This window comes from Patiria miniata, unplaced genomic scaffold (genome assembly GCF_015706575.1).
Source record: "Patiria miniata isolate m_02_andy unplaced genomic scaffold, ASM1570657v1 HiC_scaffold_18, whole genome shotgun sequence".
NCBI lineage: Eukaryota > Metazoa > Echinodermata > Asteroidea > Valvatida > Asterinidae > Patiria > Patiria miniata.
Window position 1 is genome coordinate 13,969,438 of NW_024037056.1, and position 21,928 is coordinate 13,991,365.

The 21,928-nt window shown below is 41.2% G+C and overlaps 2 protein-coding genes across 3 annotated transcripts; one reads left to right on the top strand and one right to left on the bottom strand.

The window, feature by feature from the left end:
- The first annotated feature begins 1,770 nt into the window (after positions 1-1,770).
- Positions 1,771-11,289, top strand: LOC119724737. Of its 2 annotated transcripts, none has more exons than XM_038195926.1 (7): positions 1,771-2,778; positions 4,593-4,823; positions 5,572-5,652; positions 6,585-6,692; positions 7,450-7,575; positions 8,039-8,117; positions 8,881-11,289. In XM_038195926.1, the coding sequence occupies exons 2-7, from the start codon at positions 4,617-4,619 to the stop codon at positions 9,015-9,017; spliced, it is 738 nt and encodes a 245-aa protein (XP_038051854.1). In that variant the 5' UTR covers positions 1,771-2,778; positions 4,593-4,616; the 3' UTR covers positions 9,018-11,289. The 2 variants fall into 2 exon arrangements, with proteins under 2 accessions (XP_038051854.1, XP_038051855.1); XM_038195927.1 differs by lacking the exon at positions 1,771-2,778 and adding an exon at positions 3,647-4,266.
- A 1,408-nt stretch (positions 11,290-12,697) lies between these two features.
- LOC119724736 (neuromedin-B receptor-like) lies at positions 12,698-15,325 on the bottom strand. Its single transcript, XM_038195925.1, has one exon. It carries the CDS (start codon positions 15,230-15,232, stop codon positions 14,153-14,155), a length of 1,080 nt encoding a protein of 359 aa, XP_038051853.1. The 5' UTR covers positions 15,233-15,325; the 3' UTR covers positions 12,698-14,152.
- Positions 15,326-21,928: the final 6,603 nt, after the last annotated feature.

A 21,928-nucleotide genomic window follows, 5' to 3' on the forward strand; every position in this document is an offset into this window, starting at 1 on the left:
AAGTAATAGTATACCTAGTATAAAACATAAGTCTTTATTGGTAACGATCCTCCAACCTTCTGTTCAGGCAATTTGGACTTTGGTGTTTAGCGTGGTTTTTTTTTTTTCGTTTTCCTGTATGATATGATGTCTTCGAATGACATTTAACTAACGGGGCCAAACGTGGCCGAGTTGTCAGGCACTCAACAAGCTCAAAATACTCCATAAAATATGTGATTATTTTAATTCCTTACCATGAACAAGAGGTTCGACTGGTCGTAATTATTATTTACTTGTATCTCACCTTCTTGATTAACAATAGGCCTATTCTGAGGAGAGTCACCCCAGAGGTAGAACGCGTCATTTCGTAACACTAAGGCTACATATATTGTATTTCTGTTTGTTCATGTAGGTTGGCGGCCATCTTGTTTTCTGCGTCATCGGCATCATGTACGCCATCAACATGACAGTGCTGTTTGCTACGGGCGCGGCTGAAGAGGAAGACGTCGTTGAGGGCGGGGTCAGTGTTTTCTTCCATTCAAAAAATAATGCCAAAGCTGAACTGATGTACTTTTGTTAATTAAATTAAATTTCCTGTTGACTCTTTCAGGCCTCGCTAGCAGCAAGGACAGCGGTAGATATTTGTCTTGCAGTCACGGGAATAACACACGTCATCCTGGCGGTTCGATGCCTTGCGTTCGCCAGCAAGGTCTGTTGCAATGGCAACGACTTCTCCAACAGACAAAGGCGATCAAACTCGGTGAGTATATTGTTTGAACATAATGTAGATGGATTAAAGTTCCTTACCCACTGTCCTAATTTTCAACTAGTGAGGGCGCTGTTTCGGTTGCCGAGGCTATGTACAAAATGTTGTAATTATGTCATGTTTCTTGAAGCGAATCAATAAGTTTAGTTCATTCTTAAAACTATCATTACGCATAGTATAACATCAAGTGATTTTTTGTTTATCTTGGCAACATGTGTTCATCCGTTAATAACCCGAGTATCACGTATGGCGCCAATACAGGGCCCCAATTCGGCCTTTTGTGAGAGACTTTATATTATTTTTTTGTTGATGATTGTTCTTAGGGCCGACATAGGGTAATAGAGGTAACGGGACGAAATATGGAGGCCGATGTCCCGCAGACGCCAAATGCAGTGCTGGAGCCCCCTAGCTATGGTGAGTGATTACAGCCAAGCAAAATACAATCAGTGGACAATATAAATGGCGCCCTCCACATCTTAAGACATGCAATATTCATAAGACACTTCTTTGTGAGCATTGTTTTCAAAAGTCAAGCCTCTTTTATTAAAATCTGGAAGGTAAATTAAATGAACGATTGTACTTTTTAAACAGCGTACATTAATTCTACGGCACCGCAGTCTTATGGAATCCAATTCGCGAATGGGAGTTACCCGCCTGCGCCGCCCTACGCCGACCAACCGCCCTCATACAGCGAGGTGACTTCTGGTGCCTGGACACCAGCGTCATTGCAAATTAATATCTCGTTGTCTCCTGCGAGCGAACCAGTGACGGCAACGAACGGTGCTGACGGCCAGGCCAGCGAGTCCGAGATCGGGCAAGGTTCACAAACGGCGACGACCGCAATTGAAGATCTACCCACAGATACGCCGAGCACGCAGTGTATCCAGGTAGAAGGCGCCACAACCACACACGAAACTGATAACCAAGACGAGGAGTCCGAAGATAGGCAGAGTTCGCAATCGGGAAGTAGTGTTGCAAATGAAACAAGTCCACAACAGCCCCAGGAAAACAGCAATTGATCCAAATTTAGGATTTTTATAAATGTTATAAAGATATCATTATTTTGTGTATAATATTTTATCGACGTTAACATTTTCATGCAATAGAAGTCAAGGGAATATGCTAACATTTTCGGGAATGGCTGTATTTCACGTACAGTTATTAGCAGCATGTTTATAATCTCATACTATACTTCAGCTTTTTGGTCTGGCTCAAACGACGAAGGTAAAGTATTGTTTCGATAAAGAATTGAAATTAGTAGATAAGGTCATTTTTGTAAAATGCAAGCATTATTTATATTGAAAATCACTGTCAGATTGTAATTTATTAATTTGTCAGTGTTAAAAGGCAGCTGTCTCATAATGTGCCCAAAAATGCTGCATTTGATCCAGTTTTTACAAATGAATAAAAATTGATATTTATATAAGAGGTTTGTGACACGCTCGTGGGCGTGATGCCACCGCAGTGATGTTTTCATATTATCAATGCTGTGCATCAAATGTACTTCGCAGAACTCTGAGTTGAACTCTGTGTCTGCCGAGAATCTTCTAAATACACTTACAATCATTTTGAAACGCGGCTAACGAGACATTAAATAATACAAATCTGTTGTTTATCTGATAGAAACGACGATAATTCATGAAATCATAAATCAACAAAAAAAAACTGACTATAGCTGAACGCTTGTTGTCGCGGAAACTGCGCACTTTAGCCCTAAATGTAAATAATTAACAAAACTTGGGAAATAATTAGCTTGTCTGCCTTATCGAGCGACACACAACCTGTTCTGGGAGTGTATAAGGGTCGGGACGGTGATCATTGGACTAAAGCAGAACAATTTCATAATTTTTTTGCGATTTGATGTTGCGAAATCTAGTCTGAAACCATCTTGGATTTTAAGCGTCTTATTTCTAGCTGTTATGTAGAAGGAAGCGTTATGATTGGAAATACATCTGAAAGCAGACGGCATCAGAGATAGATTTCGGATCAGAATAGAGCTGTCGCCATTTTGTTGGGACTATATTATACTTCTGGTAAGTAAACGAGAAATTTATTGATATATACGGGAGTAAAACGAGATGATGTTACTGTGTGAGTGGCTGCCGATATGATGCTGATGATGGTGATAGCCCGAAGAAATAGAGGAAGATGATGTGGATTGAGTTAGGGGATAGCAGTGTGAAGACCCGGTCTTCACTGCATGATAATGACCGTGTTAGGAGATGACCGCTGTTAATGGAGTGTGCCACTCCTTTGCTGACATGATGCTGGATCAAAGCTGGTTCAGGGGCCATTTATTCCCTTGTTCTTAAAGCCGGACTTTATATCACATGGTAATACACCCCACGTGATCGAGTCTCGATCAATCAGAAGCTATCAACTCTCCAAGGTATTTATTTATCCATATTATCACCTTTTGAAAAGAATTCGGCGGGTGGTTTATGGATGTTGAGAATTTTGACGAAGGTAGTGATGGTGATAATGGTAGTGGGAATTGTGGGATAGTAGTACGGTATAATGATGATACTGATGACGGTGAAAGTCAAGAATGAGAGGAAGATGATGCTGATTGAACCATCATCTTTGGAGACGAATTCGGCTGGTGGTTTTGAGGATGGTGAGAATTTTGGCGAAGGTCATGATGGTGATAATGATAGAGGTGATTGTGGGATGATAGCATGCGATGATGCTAATTGGTGTCAATTAATGACAGTTATGTAGCGTTTTTTGGCAAAGAACATGGTGTCTGGGAGGAAGATAGATATGGTGAGAGGATATAAATGAAGATGTGGTGATGATTGTGAATATATTTTTACGATCCGATGATGACAACAATGGTGGTCGTGTTGTCAAAATGATTGTACTGGACTAACTGTAAAGATTTCGAATATGGCGAAGATGTTATTAGAACTACGAAAACAAAAGCTACTGATGCGATGTTGAAAACTAAGACGATTCGACAAAGAAGATAACAATAATGACATTCCAAGGGTTTTTTTTTATAATGATGATGATAGATGAGTTCATGAAAGGAATAGTGCCAATTTTAGTAGGCCTACAAAGCTTATATTTAGTTTAATAATTTTTCAAGTTCTGTAGTTGAAGCACCTTGCATCAGAAATTAAGGACGTGTGATATTGCAACAACTTTTCTTTGTAAAAAATGAACTGTCATTCTTACATTTTGAACAACGAAACTAAATATATTTGTACTACTCATTGTAACGTTTGCTGAACGAGAAGTTTGCTTGCTTACAACTTGTTGTTGCCAGAAGATGTCAAAGTCCACAGACCTAGTTATCAAACAGATCCAAGGCAATGACACGTAGCCAGAAAACTATTTGTATCGGGGTTTTTATAAATCCATATCACACTCTGAATCAGGCACCACTTGACCTTTGACCCTGATGTAACAGATTTCTTTTGAGGTTTGCTCATTGTTGTTGCTCATTTTGGCCAAAGGTCACTGGTACGAGGCTTTGGCTATTGTGGACATTTCGAAACACCGAATGGTACAAAGCGGTACGGTTACAAAAATGGCGCCAACAGTGGCCACGGCCATTCAATTCAATCAAAAATCGAAATCTTTGTTTGTTCGATCTCTTAAAATCTGACCAAAGCAGGCCAGACACTGGGAGTTGACAATATCCAGAAGTCGTTTTGTGACTTCTTATTCCTGTAACATACTGGCCTTGCTGGTTCTTCTCATCCTCGACGAGATACCCAACTCCTTTTGTAGAGTAGGTAACTGGAAAGGTTTTCATTGTCGTAAGAACAATCATTTATGAAGTTCATGTGTACGTGCTCATTTTAACAAAATTGTAATCATTTCTGACGCTGCTTGGCAGCTTTTGTAGAATCCAAAAACCAAGATGGCGGGTCCGGGGGAGTCTGACCAATCGCAGCAAGCAACCACGACGACGTCATATCCATCCCGTCTCTCATTGGTCAAGCCGATCTACCTGACGGGGATCTTGCAGCTGGCTCTGGCCCTGTCTATCGGCGTGGTGGGAATGTTTGCCTCGTCCAAGAACTGTGCACTTAGTATTACTTGGATTTACTTCTTCAATTCAATATGGGTAAGAGAAAGTTTAAGTCAGATAGGGATACTTCTTCGACTTTCACCGCTGTTACCATGATTCTACATGATGGTGCAACTTAAAACTTGACTCAATCCAGACAAACACATTTGGAAATTATAACAATCCCTAAAAAGGCCTTCAAACGTACTGTTAGAAAGGGACACACATCCAATTTAAGAATTCTTATATACAGATATTTTTTGCAAACCTTTTTACCATTATGTCCATAATCGATTCAAAACCAATCTTTCCTTTCATCAGTTTTGCAGTCTGATATATACAAATTCATAGACCTTGAACATGCTGTACAGTATGGCTCCAAAAAGAGTCCGTCGACTATTTTGAAATAACTACAAAACTGATCATGAAGTAAATTTGAAAATGTTTGATTGTGCAAATACTCCTTATCCTTGGCCTTAACCCCAATGAGTTTTATTTAATTTCAGTCTCTCAGTGCTACACATTTATCTGTTGATTTTTAGACACTTGTGGCCAGGTTCCTGGCTTTAATCAATTTCAGTGCTGTGTTAATTATTGTGTAAAATTCTGCATGTTGTGAAAAGGGCTGCGGTTGGGATTGGAATCACTTGCCTGGCAATCAGTCATCATGGCAAGACCTCAGTTCAATGCTCAATGGCACATGGTGCCAATCCCAAACCACATCAGCCATTTTTTCACAACAATGTTTTCACTTTATGCATCGTTCGCACGAATTTATATATATTTTTGTTTATATTTTTGCCAGTTTATCGTGTCAAGTTCGATAGGACTATCGCCGACGAGAAGAGGCGCCGTGACCTTCGGGATCAAACAGATCAAAAGGACGGTAAGTTGACGACTCCTTAAAAAAACCAAAGGGTTCATACTCAGTCCTCTCTGGAACACTACCCAAGTCTGAATCGGTTTACCCCATAGATCCATAAAAAGAAGCCTGATATTTTTGAAATTCTCCTTGAGTTCGACGACAGTTATTTGTTTTTCCGCACATTGGGAGGGGTCTACCCGATGTTGCCCAATTATGTTCCCCAATACCTATGTTCTCCAAAATCGTTAGGGTTAGGGTTAGATGGTGAGGGTTTGGGTTAGGTTTGGAGAACATAGGTATTGGGGAACATATGCACCCCCTTGGGAGCATGGCAGGGATGTAGTCAAGTCAGTTGCAAGTAAATCACAAGTCAATTCACCTGCAGTGGATGAACATTCACAAAGGAATGCCTTTGTCAAAGCTCATTTGAATAGCTTGTGGTTTGAATCGGGACTGGAGGACTTGTGATGGACTTGCAGGGACTTGTGATGGACACGATGACGTCCCTACTGGATGGCTCTGGCAATGATTTGTGACGGACTTGTGATGGCTCGTTATAGTGGTTAAGATTCTTGACTCCTGATCAGAGGGTCAGGGGTTCAAATCCAGCTGCTGATCATATGTTGTGTCCTTGGGCAAGCCACTTTATCCCCACTTGCCTTTCTCCACCTAGGAGTATAAATGGGTACCGGCATTAGCTGGGGAGTAACCTGGGATGGACTGGCATCCCATCCAGGGGAACAGAGGTATTCTCAGTTGTTTCATGCTACTGAAACCGGAGATAACCGCCGGCCTGATGGGCCACATCGGCTCGTGACAGACTAATTACTTTACTTATAACTCAATGACTTAATGGACGGACTTGTGTCAACTGGTGATGGGCCTGGGTACATCTCTTGGGGAAAAAACTGTGTTTCCATAGTTTGAATTGTTTCATGTGTATTTCGTTTTAGATGAAATGGTACAGAATTATGTGCGTCGTCGGGCTGGCCATGATCTTCAGTTTCATGACCTTGGAGTTGATCGGCGTCCTCCGGGAACCGGAAACGGAAGACGGAGAGGTGAGGCAGATACTCACCACCATTCTCACCAACATTCTCACCACCATCACTTTCAACATCACCACTACCACCATTATTTCAAACATCAGTGACTGTATCCACAATATCACTGATATCGTCTCTATCACCACCATAATCACACATCAGGAACTCCCCATATCACCACAACCACTGCCATAAGCATCATCAGCATCATGAAGATTATCACCATCTTGAACCCAATTTTCACCATCTTCAAAATTTCACACGTCATGATTTTTCATAATCACCGCTCTTAGATTCACCCATATATGATATTTGGCATCAACCTTTTCACCACTATACAATCGCCATTATTATCAAAATCATTATCACAACCATTTACCTCGATGCATCGTATGAAATAATCTTGAAATCTTGCAAACAAAGCACTTTATTTGCACCAAATGAGATCTAATTCACTATTGAGTTCAGTTATCGTTTTGCCTAGGAAACTCCTCATTACAAGATGAGCATTAATTTCTGTTGATTTGGTACCAAAGAGGCCATTGTGTAGCTGTAGACTTCTTATAGACCTTTATAATGCTGCCACCATTTCAGTCATGTTCCCTGTATCCAATAACAGTACTGATTGATAATTTTTTTGTGTAAAAAGGCACCAGACTATTTGTCCTTCCAGCCTCGCTTTGGTTACATTGATTTGAATGGGAAAAAGTCAAATGGCTGCAACATGATTATTCGTCATTCAGTAATGAGTTTCCCTTCTGTCTGTCGTTAGGCATGGAACTGCATGACGATGCATCTGATCATCTTGGGCGTTGGCTTAGCGGCTCTCCTTGTTACAATGGCTGGTATCGCAGCATCCACGCGGCTCATCATCATCTTTAACAGAATGCAAAGACAGGTATGGTATCTGCTCCAATATCTTCTCTTTGGGAAGTAAAAGAAGACTGGGCTTGATCCCCCAAGTCTTGGATTAAGACATAATCTGTAGTCAGTCAGTCAGAGGAATGTAGGCCTGCCATTCGGGTCCAACAAGATAAGGATAATAAATAGATAGGGATAATAAATAGTTCAAAGGAAGGTCAATTAGAACATTCACAGGAACTCTTTCGAAGCGATTGGGCCAGACTCGAGTCCATGAAATGCTGCTGTGTGGGGCCGGGGATTGCCACAGTCCTCTACAGCGAGCCTGTTACCTTCCCAGCATTGAATATTGAAAAGAACATTTGAACACTGCAAAATTGAAATAAACTTTTTAGACTCTCTGGGAATACCTTTTTTCAGATTTTTTTCTTTTGATTGGAGCCCAGATTGGTTTTGACAGTGCCAATAATCATAATTATTCAACAATGTCGTTTATACAGGGAGTTGGTGACTCTTTCTCTGCTGAATCCAATACGGTGTCCGGCAGTCTGGGACAAACCAACTATGGAATGAATCCAGGTAAAGGGACGACATTCAGACATAATGTCCACGAAATCTACGGGAAACAAACTGTTGTTACTCATTGTTTGGTCACTAGACCTAGAAATCTCTTTCTTGTTGAATCGGGTAGGCATTTGACCTATAATCTGAAAATGTCTGGCTACAATAGTGGCGTAGCCTGGATTTATTGGGGGGGGGGCAGCATGTTATGAGGCGGCGCCAAGCTAGGGCCGACCCAACAAGAACATATCCCCAAAATGTCCAGGCCATCACAATATTGCTGCAAATTCGAAAAGCGTGGGGGTGGGGGTGACCTCTTTTGACGATAGAGGGCGCCTTTGATTATTATCAGTTTATTCACTTTTCTAAAAGCCGTACGGGTTAAGGGACGTCAGTAATAGTCATCTAGATTTCTCCTCGTTTTTAATGACTCAAAAAATACTTTAAGAAGACACTTCCATGACAAGTGGCAAAAATCGGATTTTTGCGTGGGAAGGGGGCACCTGGGGAGGGGGCACTGGAAATTTGTGGGGTACACGTGCCACCCCCGCCCCCCTCCCCGCCCGGCTACGCCACTGGCCGCTATATTTCATGTCAACTATCTTACCCAGCATCTTGTACAGTGTAGAACACCCTCTGTGATACCCTAGTCGGCCGAATTAATTGGCTTCAGCAGTCAATAATGCGCCTGTGGGTGCAGCCGAATCCATTTCCATAGCCACATGTTTACGCAGTCTATATGACCTAAATGTGTCACTATATACCGCTTGTTATTCAACAGATATGTTCATCTTACCGGAGTACTCCCTTGATGCGGATTTGCCGCCGAGCTACACCGACGTCATATCCGGCAAAGCTGACGGGCTTGATCACCCAGCCAGCAGTGATGTAGAGGGCCCAAACACAAGCAACTCGTAGCAAACATAATGTGAACTGTGGGCAACAGGGGGCGCTGTCTAGTCTACCAACGGTCGCTGGTCCACGTCATCTCAACATTCTGTCAACGTTCAAGAATAACTGCATACCAGCGAAGTGCCTTTCAAAACGTCAGCGGAGTGTCGCATTAAACGGTCATGCCCTGAATGTACATGTAGTTCCTACATGAAAATGTACATTGTTTTGTAGATATGAGTTTGGAATCACCACGCAAAACGTGTTGCGTTGCCAGGCTAAATCTTTGACTTTGAGTTGGTGCAAATCGCATCAGGTGAAATTTATGCCCCAACTTAATTCACTCGTTGGCTAATGATTGTGTTGGAGCTCACTGCCCAATGATAGTATGACGTACATGCGTGAAGTTGAGGATCGCAATGAGAAGTGTTGATAGGAATGCGATAATATTCCGATATTATTCCTGTAATATATTGTAATTGTAAATCTTTTTCTTTTTTATGGTCTTCTAGATTCTTTGTGGTTTTGATGTTGACCGCATTGATGTTTGGCGCGGCTCTCGCGTTTAAAAGATGCTACGTTTTTCAACTTTCAACCTTTTAAAAGATATGTAATGCTGAGAGGAACCCAAAGCATACCACACAGAGATTGTGTATAGCTTTTAAACGAATTACGTTTAAGTATTTTTGTAGACTGGTGCACATTATGGAAATCGTTTTTCATTTCGATCTATTGGTATTGACCTCATTGGTGTTTGGCGCCCTCATTGCGTTTAAGATGCTTCGTTTTCCAACTCTGTAATTGTACTCATCTACAGAATACAGAATAGCTATTTACAGAAAAAAGTCAGTAATTGTAAGCGTTAGTTTAAGCTTCTTCACAATGAATGGAATGAGGAAGGTCTGAATAAGTGTCATGCTTGACCGACTGCTCCATGACTGCTCGCTTTAAATCCACACAGTCACACAAAAACTCTTTTTGGGTACGGAATTTGTTCAAGAATCCACCCTTCAGCTTTGTGCAACCCGGTATACTGCATGTACGAGCTCACTAGTGCTGCGAATCTGTGATCGATGGATCGTATATTTGGTTTAAATTGACATTGTTGGTTGTGGATTTAACAGTTTACACTAGTCATCCAACACAACAATTTTCCGAGGTAAAACATGGATCCCTGCCCACTGGTGCAGCATAATAAGCGCGGTCATGTTCTGCTTTTTCGAGTCGTATTTGGAAAAGAACGAAAGTTCGACAAAGATCGCCGTACGATATGGACTCCATGAGAGGTATGTTGCATTAGCCGTATTTTTCTTGGACATAATTGATATTAAAAGGACATTACAGCCTGATGGAATATGCCTAATTATTCGGCTACCAAACGCGTTGTAAACGAAATATTTTAAATGGAAAGAACATTTAAAAATATAACGTAAACGTCCACAACCATCCTTTAAAAACTGGGCCTTTTGTGTTATTCTTGCGAGAACCATGCCGAGAACGAATTTCGGGGTCACAATCGAGCTGTTCGTTGCTACGGTTGTGGTTCCAGCCGCACAGTGGTCGTCTTCTGCGGACGTGTAAGAAACAACATTTGTGTATTGGTACCGTGTGTAATTTGTGTGACACACACAGCGTGTGTCGTACATTGAATGAAAACGACAGGAAATACGTATGCGTAGTCCGTCGTGTCCGATGTACAACCGGGTTTTGTTTTTCGTCTTTTCTCGGGAATGGTAAGACATTAGGTTAGTTTCATTTCAACTACACCTTTTAAATAGTATAGTCAACAATCCAAAACATTTCAGGCCGTAATGTCCCTTTAATATAAATATAGATTGCGGGCAATGTGTAAATACTAAGTTTGTTTTTTATATTTTCACAATTTGTTTTCTTCTTAGTATCATCATCGAACAAAGTCGAATTGACTTGAAATCTAAAATGTTATATTATGTTTCTGTGCTGTAAAGAAACAGCTTGATGTCGTCTTGTTTTCACGGTGTATATATAGCAATTAAAGTTTGTATCAATTATGGCCCTTGAATTTCATTTTAAATTAGGGGTCTTAGGATTTTGTTTATCATTATGATTTTACGATCATTATGATTTTACGATGAAATTATTCTTGGATGACGCCAGTTGTGAAAAGCAATATTTATTATCTCATCGAATAATAATTCCAACATAATGATCATTATATCATACGACCCAAATTAATGACACATTTGACAATAATAGTTATATCACATAAGCTCATGGTACATTGTACTCGACATTGTAAATAAAAGAAAATGCTGAACAAGTTTTTGAATTTGTCACCTTAAAATGCAATTTGTTTAAACATGCCTGTTTCATGTTTTCGTTCAATAATAGTGCATTTAATATAATGAATTACAGGTGATCGAACTAATTAGTTTAAAAGACTCGTATTTCGGAAAAAACACGTGAAAACGTTTACGTGATTTCCAGTCATAAGCGCAGGTATTTCTCATACTTTTTGTTATATATATTTTTACATTTGAACACTCTTCACAAAACATAGTTATTCGAAACATTTTACAATATGGCTGCATATAATACAAACAAATATTCTAGCTTACAATTCCCTTAAAAATGTTTCGAGAAATTAATTCGAAGCTATAAAGCGTAAAATGTACTAAATTCACTTAAACATTTAATGTTTAGTACTTGTTCTTTGATAGTTAGCCGTCAGATCTTTCAATCTCTCCGATATCCGGGACAAAGACAGCAACATTTGGTGATGAAACTCTTTGTCAAAAGCACTATTATGGTTCAGTGGATTTGTGACCAAAAACTCGTACTATTATTCTTATTAGCAGCGCCCTCTTGTGATTTCAATTGCGCCCTCTGTTGTTATGACTAACATTACAATCGTTTGCTAAATAGCACCCTCTAAATATTTACCCTTTCATCCTAGCCACATGTTCACGCGGTACGTTGCTAAAACTGATGAGTTTATGCGACGCTTAATCCCTGAAAATGATTAAAGGGACCATAAAAATATTTCTCTCCATGCCTCGTTGTCATTAAGTAACTTCCAGCTCATAATGAAAAGCCAAAGGGAGTTCATTTCGAAACACTGAAATTTTAATTATTTGTGTCTTAGTCCACGATCATACACGTGAGCAAGAAATAAATGCCAATTTCCCCGTTTAAAAAAGTGAGACAATTTGCAACCTTTCCCTTAAAGCTAAATTATTCTGTTATTCATCAAGCCGTGACCTATACAATTTATCACACCCATCGGTATCCGCGTGTATAGAAAGGCAGCCGTGGAATATTCACACATATCCACCTGTTCAATGTATTAAAGAGAATAAACACAAAGAATGCCAACAGATGGCAGGCATTTTTATCGCCCCACCTTTGCTCACTAATTGTCCAATTCAGCCGTCGATGGCGCCAACTGGCATAAATCAAAATGTGCCAATTAGCCCGCGGACAAGCCGCCTAAGTGAATTGACGTTGTAAACATCAAGTGTAATTATCTACACTATTTTCTACTTTTACAAGCTAGAGAGACAGACAACTAAAACCGCGCTCCTGTAATTAACATATCAATACATTTGGCATGTTTACTGGTAAGGTAGTAGCTACTGATTTACTGGGGGGAAACGGCGAAGCTCTGGTCCCCTTCTGACAACTTAATCTGGGTCTTGCCCTTTTTGTAGACCAGACGAAAGTCATGCTTTTTGGACCAAAGTCCAACGAAAATGTTGACGCGATAATGTCACAATGGATGAGTTCCAATAATTGGCTTGGGCCAAAAATACCGACGAAAATGTCAGTCTCATCCGGAGATATGTCAGTGAAATCATTCCCGTGCATTAATCATTCCAGAAATATGACCAGCAATTTGGTGAAACTGACAGTGGCAATCATTGAAGTCTAGTCAACCGGGCAACCCCCCCCCCCCCCAGTTGATGCAAGTTAAGGGTTGGGTCAAGCTTGAGCTTGCACAGGAAACAGCCGTCGACTATCGCTCCAGTAAAGGCCAGGAATCGGACCAGGTGATTATGCAAATTCGATCGAGCGCGTCCGTCGTTGCGCGTTTACGGGACACCGCTGTCGTTATGGCACGAAGCATTGTGGCAGAAACAGCTCGAAATGTAACCCACGCTGTTATAGGTTCGAGGCTTAAACAAATTCACTTTTTTAGCGCTCTGATTTGTCACTTCAGATCACAAACATGTTATTACATACTTCAGCCCACGTTGTTTAATTAAAGTAATGCTTTTGGATTTTTTGTTTTTTTCTCATGCGCCTGTACCAATCAAAGTTTTGTACGAAAGATTCATCGATTATCATTTAAACTTAATGCAGTTGTGGTGATATAACGTCTGTATAAAGTGGTAATACTGATCACATTTTCATTTACAAAACATAATAGGGTGAGATGTAGACCAAACAAACACTTTACACTTTTCCAGTCCTCAAATATGATTTCAACATTCATAATGTGTACAGGTGTACAATACATTCCAATATCACGTCATAAACAATAATAATTTCAACATTTACATTTGAATGTGTGCATCAATATATACATACAGTATTTCATATATAATAACTCTCTTTAAAAACACCTGCTTCAATTTATATTTACATTCACTTGTCTCTATAGCCAGCAGAAATGGCCGAATAACAGTATGATGTTAAGCCTCTTAAGCTGGGTGATTTACGATTCGACTGAAGATGTAACGAGGCTGAATTTCATTAACGCAAAACGCAAGTATTTATTTAGCAAGACGTACATTATTATTAACTATATATAAGTACTCTTTGTCAATAAAATATTAATTTGAAGACAGTCAAGAACAAGGTGCCCGGGGCTTAATTTAGCCTACATGATCGTTACACCTGTGAATCATCAATCTTATCTTCATTTCAGTTCCAGCCCATTGAATATAAGTGTACATAATACTCTGATCAATCTTCGCGTTATCCGTCTATTCACACACCCAGCGAGCCCTACACTATAATAGTTGTGGACTATTATGACACAATTACCGTGACAAAGTGTCTTGCCTAAGAAAACAAGTCCTACGATTATGCCATGGATTAGGTCATTAATCTATACAGAGACATCAAGTGTTACACTTTAAGTTACCATGTAGTGGCTCGATAGGAAAAACAAGCCTTGGCTATACGTGGGACATCTGCGAGACGTTCGCGCTGGTCCGTCGTGTCGTCCCTGTGAGAGTTGTAAGCCGCATGGTACCCTGACTACCACGATGAAAACGCTGCCTGTTGCACAGGGATCGGAAGAGGCAGCAGTGCTGACGATAGGTGGAGCTCATGACGAAGACAATCCAAGGGTTTGTGCAGGAGTTCGTCAAAGCCATCAGAAAGCCAATGATCCTCAGGTAGTCTATGTAAGACGGGTAGGGGAGAAGGGGAATCACCTCGGGGGACGTGTAAGCCCTGACGTGAAGATGGACGAAATGCGGCAGCCATAGGATAGCAAACAGCACCGTGATGAGCAGGACAATACCAGCCAGGCGCTTTCGTAACCGACTCTGCTGCGCGTGGCTCTCCGTGTAGTCGAACTGCTCCACGCTTTGATACAGCGAGTGCGCAATGCGGACGTAGTAGAAGCTCACGATGCCGAGAGGTAACGCGTAACCTAATACGGACCTCAGAGTGACGAAGGCCTTCTTAGAGGCCTCGTGCTCGGGGAACTGACTGCAATGTGTGCTGCTGAGCTTGCTTGCAATGACCAGGGAGGGAATGCCAAGCAGCAAAGAGGCGGTAAGGACTACAGCCACAGCACAGAGACTGTTAGCCGAGCAGGAACCCCTTCTCCGACGGTTCTCAATCCCACAGACAATAGCCAAGTACCTCTCTCGGCTGAGCGCCGCCAAGGAGAAGACACACATGCTCTGACCCACATCCTCCACGTACGCCTTCATCTTACAAGTAAAGAGACCCGCCTCCCAGCTTGGAGAGATCTCTTTCTCAATGAAGAAGGTGGCAGCACTGAGGATGTACAGGAGATCCCCGACCGTCAGATTAATGATAAGGATGTTGGGCGGATTCCGGAGTTTCTTGTATCGCAGCACCAAATAAATTATGCTCAGATTGCCCACCAAACCGATCACACTTAACAGGGCAACCCCAATCGGACCTGCCAGGGGTCTCTGCTCCACGCATGAGCTGTTGGTGCAGTCGGCGTCATAGTCGTAAGACATGTTCGATAAATCCTGAACGAATGAGGCATCCATGTTTGGACAGATCACACAATACAGACCTGGGACTGATGACAGATATCACCTATCTCTGCAGGTGACCAGCTGACAGTGTGCAGTTATCTTTCATATCTGAGAAACGAATACAAAAAATGGAGTATAATTAATTCCATTAGAGTTGGTTTAAGTGATCAGGTTCACTCAGGGAGTGGAACTAATATTTTGTCGGTGCCACGCCGTTCTGCTTCATTCCTGCCTTGCTTAAGTGTAGTTGGGTGGCGCCTGTTTGCCAAGAAAATTCGGCCTTTCTTGCCTACAAAGCAAATCAAATTTATACCAACTTGAATTATTATCCCAGCAATTCAAAACCCAAACCGTTTCCTCATCAGAGAGGTTTGCAAATTCCTCGCAGGTTTAAGGAAACATTATGTACACTGTTCTTTCTTCGGCTGTGATGTCTTCGTGTTTTTCTCTTCTGATTGTCTCACTTTTTGGACCTTCTTATCCATACCAGCTAAATTTTAACTGAGACATACTATTTCTGTAACACACTCAACAGAAAATTAGTGTTTTTGGTTGTTTCATTAACACTCGGCTTGTATGAATTAAGTCTTTTACGTTGAAGGGGAAATACCTTTAAAAAAAATAATAACGCGCATAGCAAGGACAGGATTGGAACAGGAAAAAAACAGTAGGTGTGACGATGTCTAATTTCAGGGTTCTGTTCTTCCAATTTGCAGGTGCTTTGAGTTTTGAGACTGAGTACCAAAGACAAGTGTAATGTGAACCTTCGACAAACCCAGGAAGTACAATAGCGCCATTGATATTTGGCTCTCCCGCCAATTGCAGCCAAGCGGTTTGTTTTGGCGCCAAGACACGTTTTAAATTTCCTGCTCAGATATCCACAACTGACCAAAGCCAATAACGCAGCTGTTTTCCTGACACACAGCACGTGATTGACACCCCAAAAGGAAACTTTCGATTACTTCTCATGAATAGTGATTTCTTTTACTGGCGTCTGTAGCGTACGTATCCTTTTCAACTTCGTCCCCTGACGACGTTCGGGCAGAGCAAACCGTCTTAATAACCACACGAACTCCGAGAAAACCACAAGCTCCCAAAAGATATTAACTGTCACTGGTGCATGTCACAACAAATTAACACCTCGATTAACACATTTAAAGTACAAATTTAGATAAAGTTAATTGTCTCACGGTAATAAACATATTTGTGATATTTTTGTCGTCTGTTCTTAATTTGATGCAAAAATCAAACTCTAGATTTTCTTTGACAAGACTGCTTTACACGTTGTGGCACTGGCGCTATGTTCAAACGAGGTACTATAACTACTAATGCTCAGAAGGAAAAGAAAAGCAATACCGGAACATGATTTCCCGCCCCAAATAGCAATATCCGAATATCGTTGGTGATTATAAGATGCATTGTGAAGCATTTTGTTTAGTTTCCTCACTCGAGCATGGAAGCAATTTATGGGCTTCATCACGCTTACTCGAGCGTACATGAAGCTTTAATTAACAGGGACCATTTTTAGTATGCGAGAAATTCTGAACACCGAAATAATGGAATTTGTGCAGCTTGAACAGGACTGAAAACTTGTCTTGGATGTGGACTGCCTCTGCCTTAATGGGGAGAGCGAAGGCTACATGTCTTGGGGCACCACCATTTTTATGTGTCACTAATTGCTTTTCTAGGGATACGATTTACGACTGGGGATGACGTTGGCTAGTGGGTTTCAATGTGGTATCCGTATCAAAATGACACTGAGCTTCAGAAACTCCTGATGGACTGCGAAATGCTATATTGGCATGATGAGCAGGAGTAATAAATATGAGGACGAAACCTTTTAAACTACTTACAACACAAGCTGATCTATAATCAAGGCCTTAATTTTGAGCTCCTCATTGTGTTTCCGATGAGCGATAAATACTGTGAGCAAGAAATAGTCGTCCATGACGTCATCGATGTTTCCTAAGAGTATATGTGCCAGCGAAGTGAGTGATTAAATGTACGTATATATTTGTTGTGCATTGCATGAACAGTATATAAAGCGATCCAATGTTTTGAAACTAGTAAATTGGGGCCAAAAAAAGTAAATGTCATACTAAAGTTCGTATATTTATTCCTGAATTGCCTTAGAATGCTAGAAAAATCATCGTAGATTTCAAAACTTTTTACGGGTGCATCTCCCGGATGAGACCCCCTAGCAGGACGTGACTAAGGCATGCCTTAGACTCAACCCCTGGCCCTTTATATCAGCCGGTTTCCCGAAAGCTAGATCAAATTCAATGTCAAGAACGTATGTCTGGAAAGATGACGCCTATATCGCTTATGCAACAGGTGTTGACAAACTCTAGTCAAACAGTCATATACGCAGGGAACTTTTTTTTTGGCGGTTCACTTGGAAAAACTGCTCCCTGACAGTGGCTAGATCTCTGCTCATAAGATGTATAGATTTAATTCAAGTGTAGGAATGGAAGAGCACTTTGTCAAACGGCAGTCGATGAAGAGAAATGCAAACCCTCAGCGGTGCTGTCGTCACAATAGTGTGGCTGTTGGCCATCATCAGGAGATGAGAAACCACCAGCCCTGGAGACATCAACCATTGCTGCGCTCGCAAAAGCGAGGAGCTGTGGGACTTCTTGACTTCTGGCTCACTGCAAAGGGCGGGCACGCACGGTGGAAACACGATACTCAGCAACAATGAAAGGCCTCTCGAACGCAGCTGTCCTGTCCGAATGCGGCAGGCTATTAGCGGAGCCCACCTGAAAGGTGCTGGCAAGAGACCAAAAAGAAATCAATTTTCCACGAACACATGACTTCTGACCAGACTTTGTGACTGTGTCTTTGCGATGACGCGTGCCGGTTTGAACAAATAAGTGTACAACTCGGGAGGATGTTGGTCCACGCGCGCGCGATGCATTGGCGACGTTGGCATGTAAGTCACTTCACCTGGGGAAGTAAGGAGTATCCGTGACACTTCTCAACTTCAGAGGTCGAGTTTTGACATAGCTGGGGCTCTGGAGAGGGCACTTTGTTTTCTCTGAGGAGGTGGGATAGAAGAGAACAGCTCACAAAGACAGAGCAGAAAATAAATTGAAATGTGTCTACGTGTTAGATAAGGATTTGGAGTAAATCTCTTATGCACACGAATTGACGATTAGTTACACAAGGTACAGAACAAAAGAAATTACATCAGAAATTATTTTAGGTTAACTTAATTAATTAACTTAATTGTTATTAAGCTTCTTGTTGTAGACAATATATATCGTCGTTTGGTTTGGTAGTATATGTTTGGTTATCATGTACTATTTCAACCGATGGTTGTATAAATATTTAATTACAAATTAACAGTTTTGTTTATAAAGAAATGTTTGTTTGTTTTTTCTTTTTTTGTGTGACTGGTGTGATGTCTGTCGCCATAGCACTGTATGTCATTTCAAAGACAATAAATTTCAGGCAATTTATGAACAAAGTTTCCAGGTATTTGAAGAAAAAACACGAATTGAACCCCCAAAACGGGACGACTGACGTTTATTCGTGTCAAAAGTTCTTAAAGTCTTTACAAATCTTGAATGATCTAAGGCGATATGCTCACACTAAATCAAACGCCTTTTTTTATTGATATGAGTTAACCTGAGGTCTCCAAATATTCTTCCTTCATTGTCAGTTGTGTCGGACTGTCTCAAAGGAATAATATTCTTATTTGCTGGAGATTCAGAAATATATTGCTGTTGGTGATCAATCTATCACTGTTCATGGACAAACCATTGGGCCATATTTAGGTTGTCTACATATCGCATGTAACCAAACACGTGCGTTCGTGATTCGCTACGTCCCAAGCGAATCGACACTACCAGGTGCCTAGGAGCTGACGTCGTTGGTAGATGTCAAGACTTGTTTCCTCGCCAAAATATGTCTAGCTGGAGAAAAACATGAACTAATCACTCCAAAGAATGACTCCATAGAACCAGGTTTGGCCCCTACTGATCTTAAATCTCCCTGCGCTTTCATCCTGGGACTCTGGTAAGAATGTTGGCCCGGTAGCGATGGGGCATGCTTCTCATTATCGCCACCGTAAGATCTTTTGAAATGAATGTATTTCCTGACACGCTCCAGCTTCGGTATTTCCATTGGGAAATTCGATAGAACTCGTTACGTCGCAGCTGTATTATGTTGTTGGTTTTTTTTTTTTTTAAGAAGAGATTACATTTTTAACCTGGCTTGACATACCTCAGTGACATATAAATATGACGGTAACGAACAATTCAATTTGCGACTCGATGTCGGCGTTCTCTGCCAGTGATTTACTGGCCTAAGTGGCGTTCGCTATTGAACAGCACATTAACCTCAATTACTCATGGAGTGTCATGGCCTAGCGGTTAAGAGCACCGGACTCATGTTCTGGTGTTTCAGAGGCAACAGTGACGTGGGTTCGAGACACTTGTGCTCTTAAGCAAGGCACTTAACCATTATTGCTTGTCCTTCGGATGGGACGTAAAGCCGTAGGTCCTGTGTGTTGTGTAATGCACGTTAAAGAACCCAGTAACACTTATCACTAAGAGAAGGGGTTTGCCCCGGTGTTTCTGGCCTCTTGTGTAAACTCCCACGTGGAGTATTTAGGAGAAGAACCAACCTAAGAATCGAGAACCAAGAACCAAACCAATTAAGATCGGTCAATATTTCACGCGAATGGGATTGCGAGGCGAAGAGGTAAATTATGTGTCCGACTTTTGTAACATCGTAGAGCGAGTTCTTGTCCTGGTAAAATATCGAAGGTTGGCGTAGCGGTACTTTCCTTGCCTCCCACTGCTGTGACCCGGGTTCGAATCCCGCCTGGGCCAATATGTGAATTGGGTTTTCAGTCCCTACCTGATTCCGTGGGTTTTCCTCAGAATATTCTTCTTTGGTTTTCCTCCCACATCTAAAACTGTAATTTCTTCTCATTGTCTCCTCTCTACAGGTTTCCTCAGGCTTGCGAGCTACAGTGCCTAGTGAGCTTTTGAGGAATCCTTGGTTTCATTACTAGAAATATTTAATTATTATAAATAATAAAAGCGTCACAAATTCACGTCTATGTTCAACTAGTATATATCAGCATTTTAAAGACTTAAACGACACTCCACTTCGATACTACAACGGCTAAGTTGTCATTAAAGGTATCAACCATCCAGCTGATACGGCGATACGTGAGTCTCAGATTCCAACCCAGTTTCGGCCAGTTTTTGCCACAATTTCTAATGGCTAAACATGACAGAATTGTTAGCGATGGTTGCAATGAAACTATACGAAAGCAATTCAACGGCAATATTGCGATGAAAAAACTTGAAATTATCCTAGAAGTAACAGCAATCAATGTGATGATGACTTAGTGATTTTTTAATAATCATGATTAATTTTAAAAAAAAAAGTAATTTCAACTATAATAGTAGTGTCGGCTATTGTGCAGTGTTGTAGTACTCGTAATCGGTAATCGTACTCGAGTACTACTCGAGTCCTTTTTTTTTTTTAGAGTACTCGTACTCGTACTCGGGAAGCAAAGTACTCGTACTCGAATAGACAGTACTCGTACTCGGGAAGCAAAGTACTCGTACTCGACATGTCGAAAGTGTACTCGGTCATCAAAGTACCCGTACAAGTATAGCTTTACCTACCACGGCCGTATTTAATGGATACTTTCAGTTTGAAATTGTTCATTGGCTTACGGAGAAATCGAAGGTTCCTGATGTTCCTCTGTGCACGTCCCGACGAACACATTTACAGATAGCCGTGAGTTGGTCTGTATATCGGTCTGACTGGGCCTGGGCCGATTACGCACAATGGACCATAAATGCCCCCTGGCCGTATTCGGTGCATAGAAGTACTCGTACTCGGAATGCAAATAATCGTACTCGTACCCGTACTTGGAGGTACTCGTACTCGTGCTCGTACTCGGTATCCTAAGTATTCGCCAGCACTCTGTACTTGCAAAAAAGTTCTGGACTACAACACTGCTACTGTGTTATATAATATGGCGGAAAAGGCATTTGACCTACTGTTCACATTCCATCAACAACTTAGGAACACAGACACGTCTTGCATCACTTCACAGAAGGCTTGAGACTCTTCTTCAAAACTCTCCTAATTTTCCAGTGTCAGTTTTCACTTCATCCATTGCGATACCAAGTGTGATTAAACAGACCCAACTGTACCCCAAGCCCCACTGAGCAAGCAGTGGTGGCGCCACGTCCGCGGCTGATGCCAGACCGAGGTAGATTGTTTTGTCGTCGACAACTTGCAATGTTTGCGCAACTGGAGACAAAATATCTGCCAGACACATCGGCTGATTTATTTATAAATACATTTTTTGGGATGCTGCATTATTTTTGTTTACCTATGCGCGCGAAATCAACCTGTGGTACAAGCGCGGTTGAAAAAAGATCAATATCGATTTTACTGATCGATGAATTGAAGTCATTCATACAGATTGTTGGTTTTGGACAATGTGAATCACTATACCAAAGAGTGCTCATTCCATCAGTGTATCCAGGGAGTGTCATTTTTCATGTGGTTAAAAATTAACATTTTGGCAGGTGGGTTTTTTTCTGTAATTAATTATTCAGGATATTACCAAGAAACATTCAGGCTTCAGTTTTTAATAACGGATTTCAAAATGGGCTAAAACATGTTTTGAGTTAAACATTTCATTTGCTCTTGTTTTCATCGCAAATATTT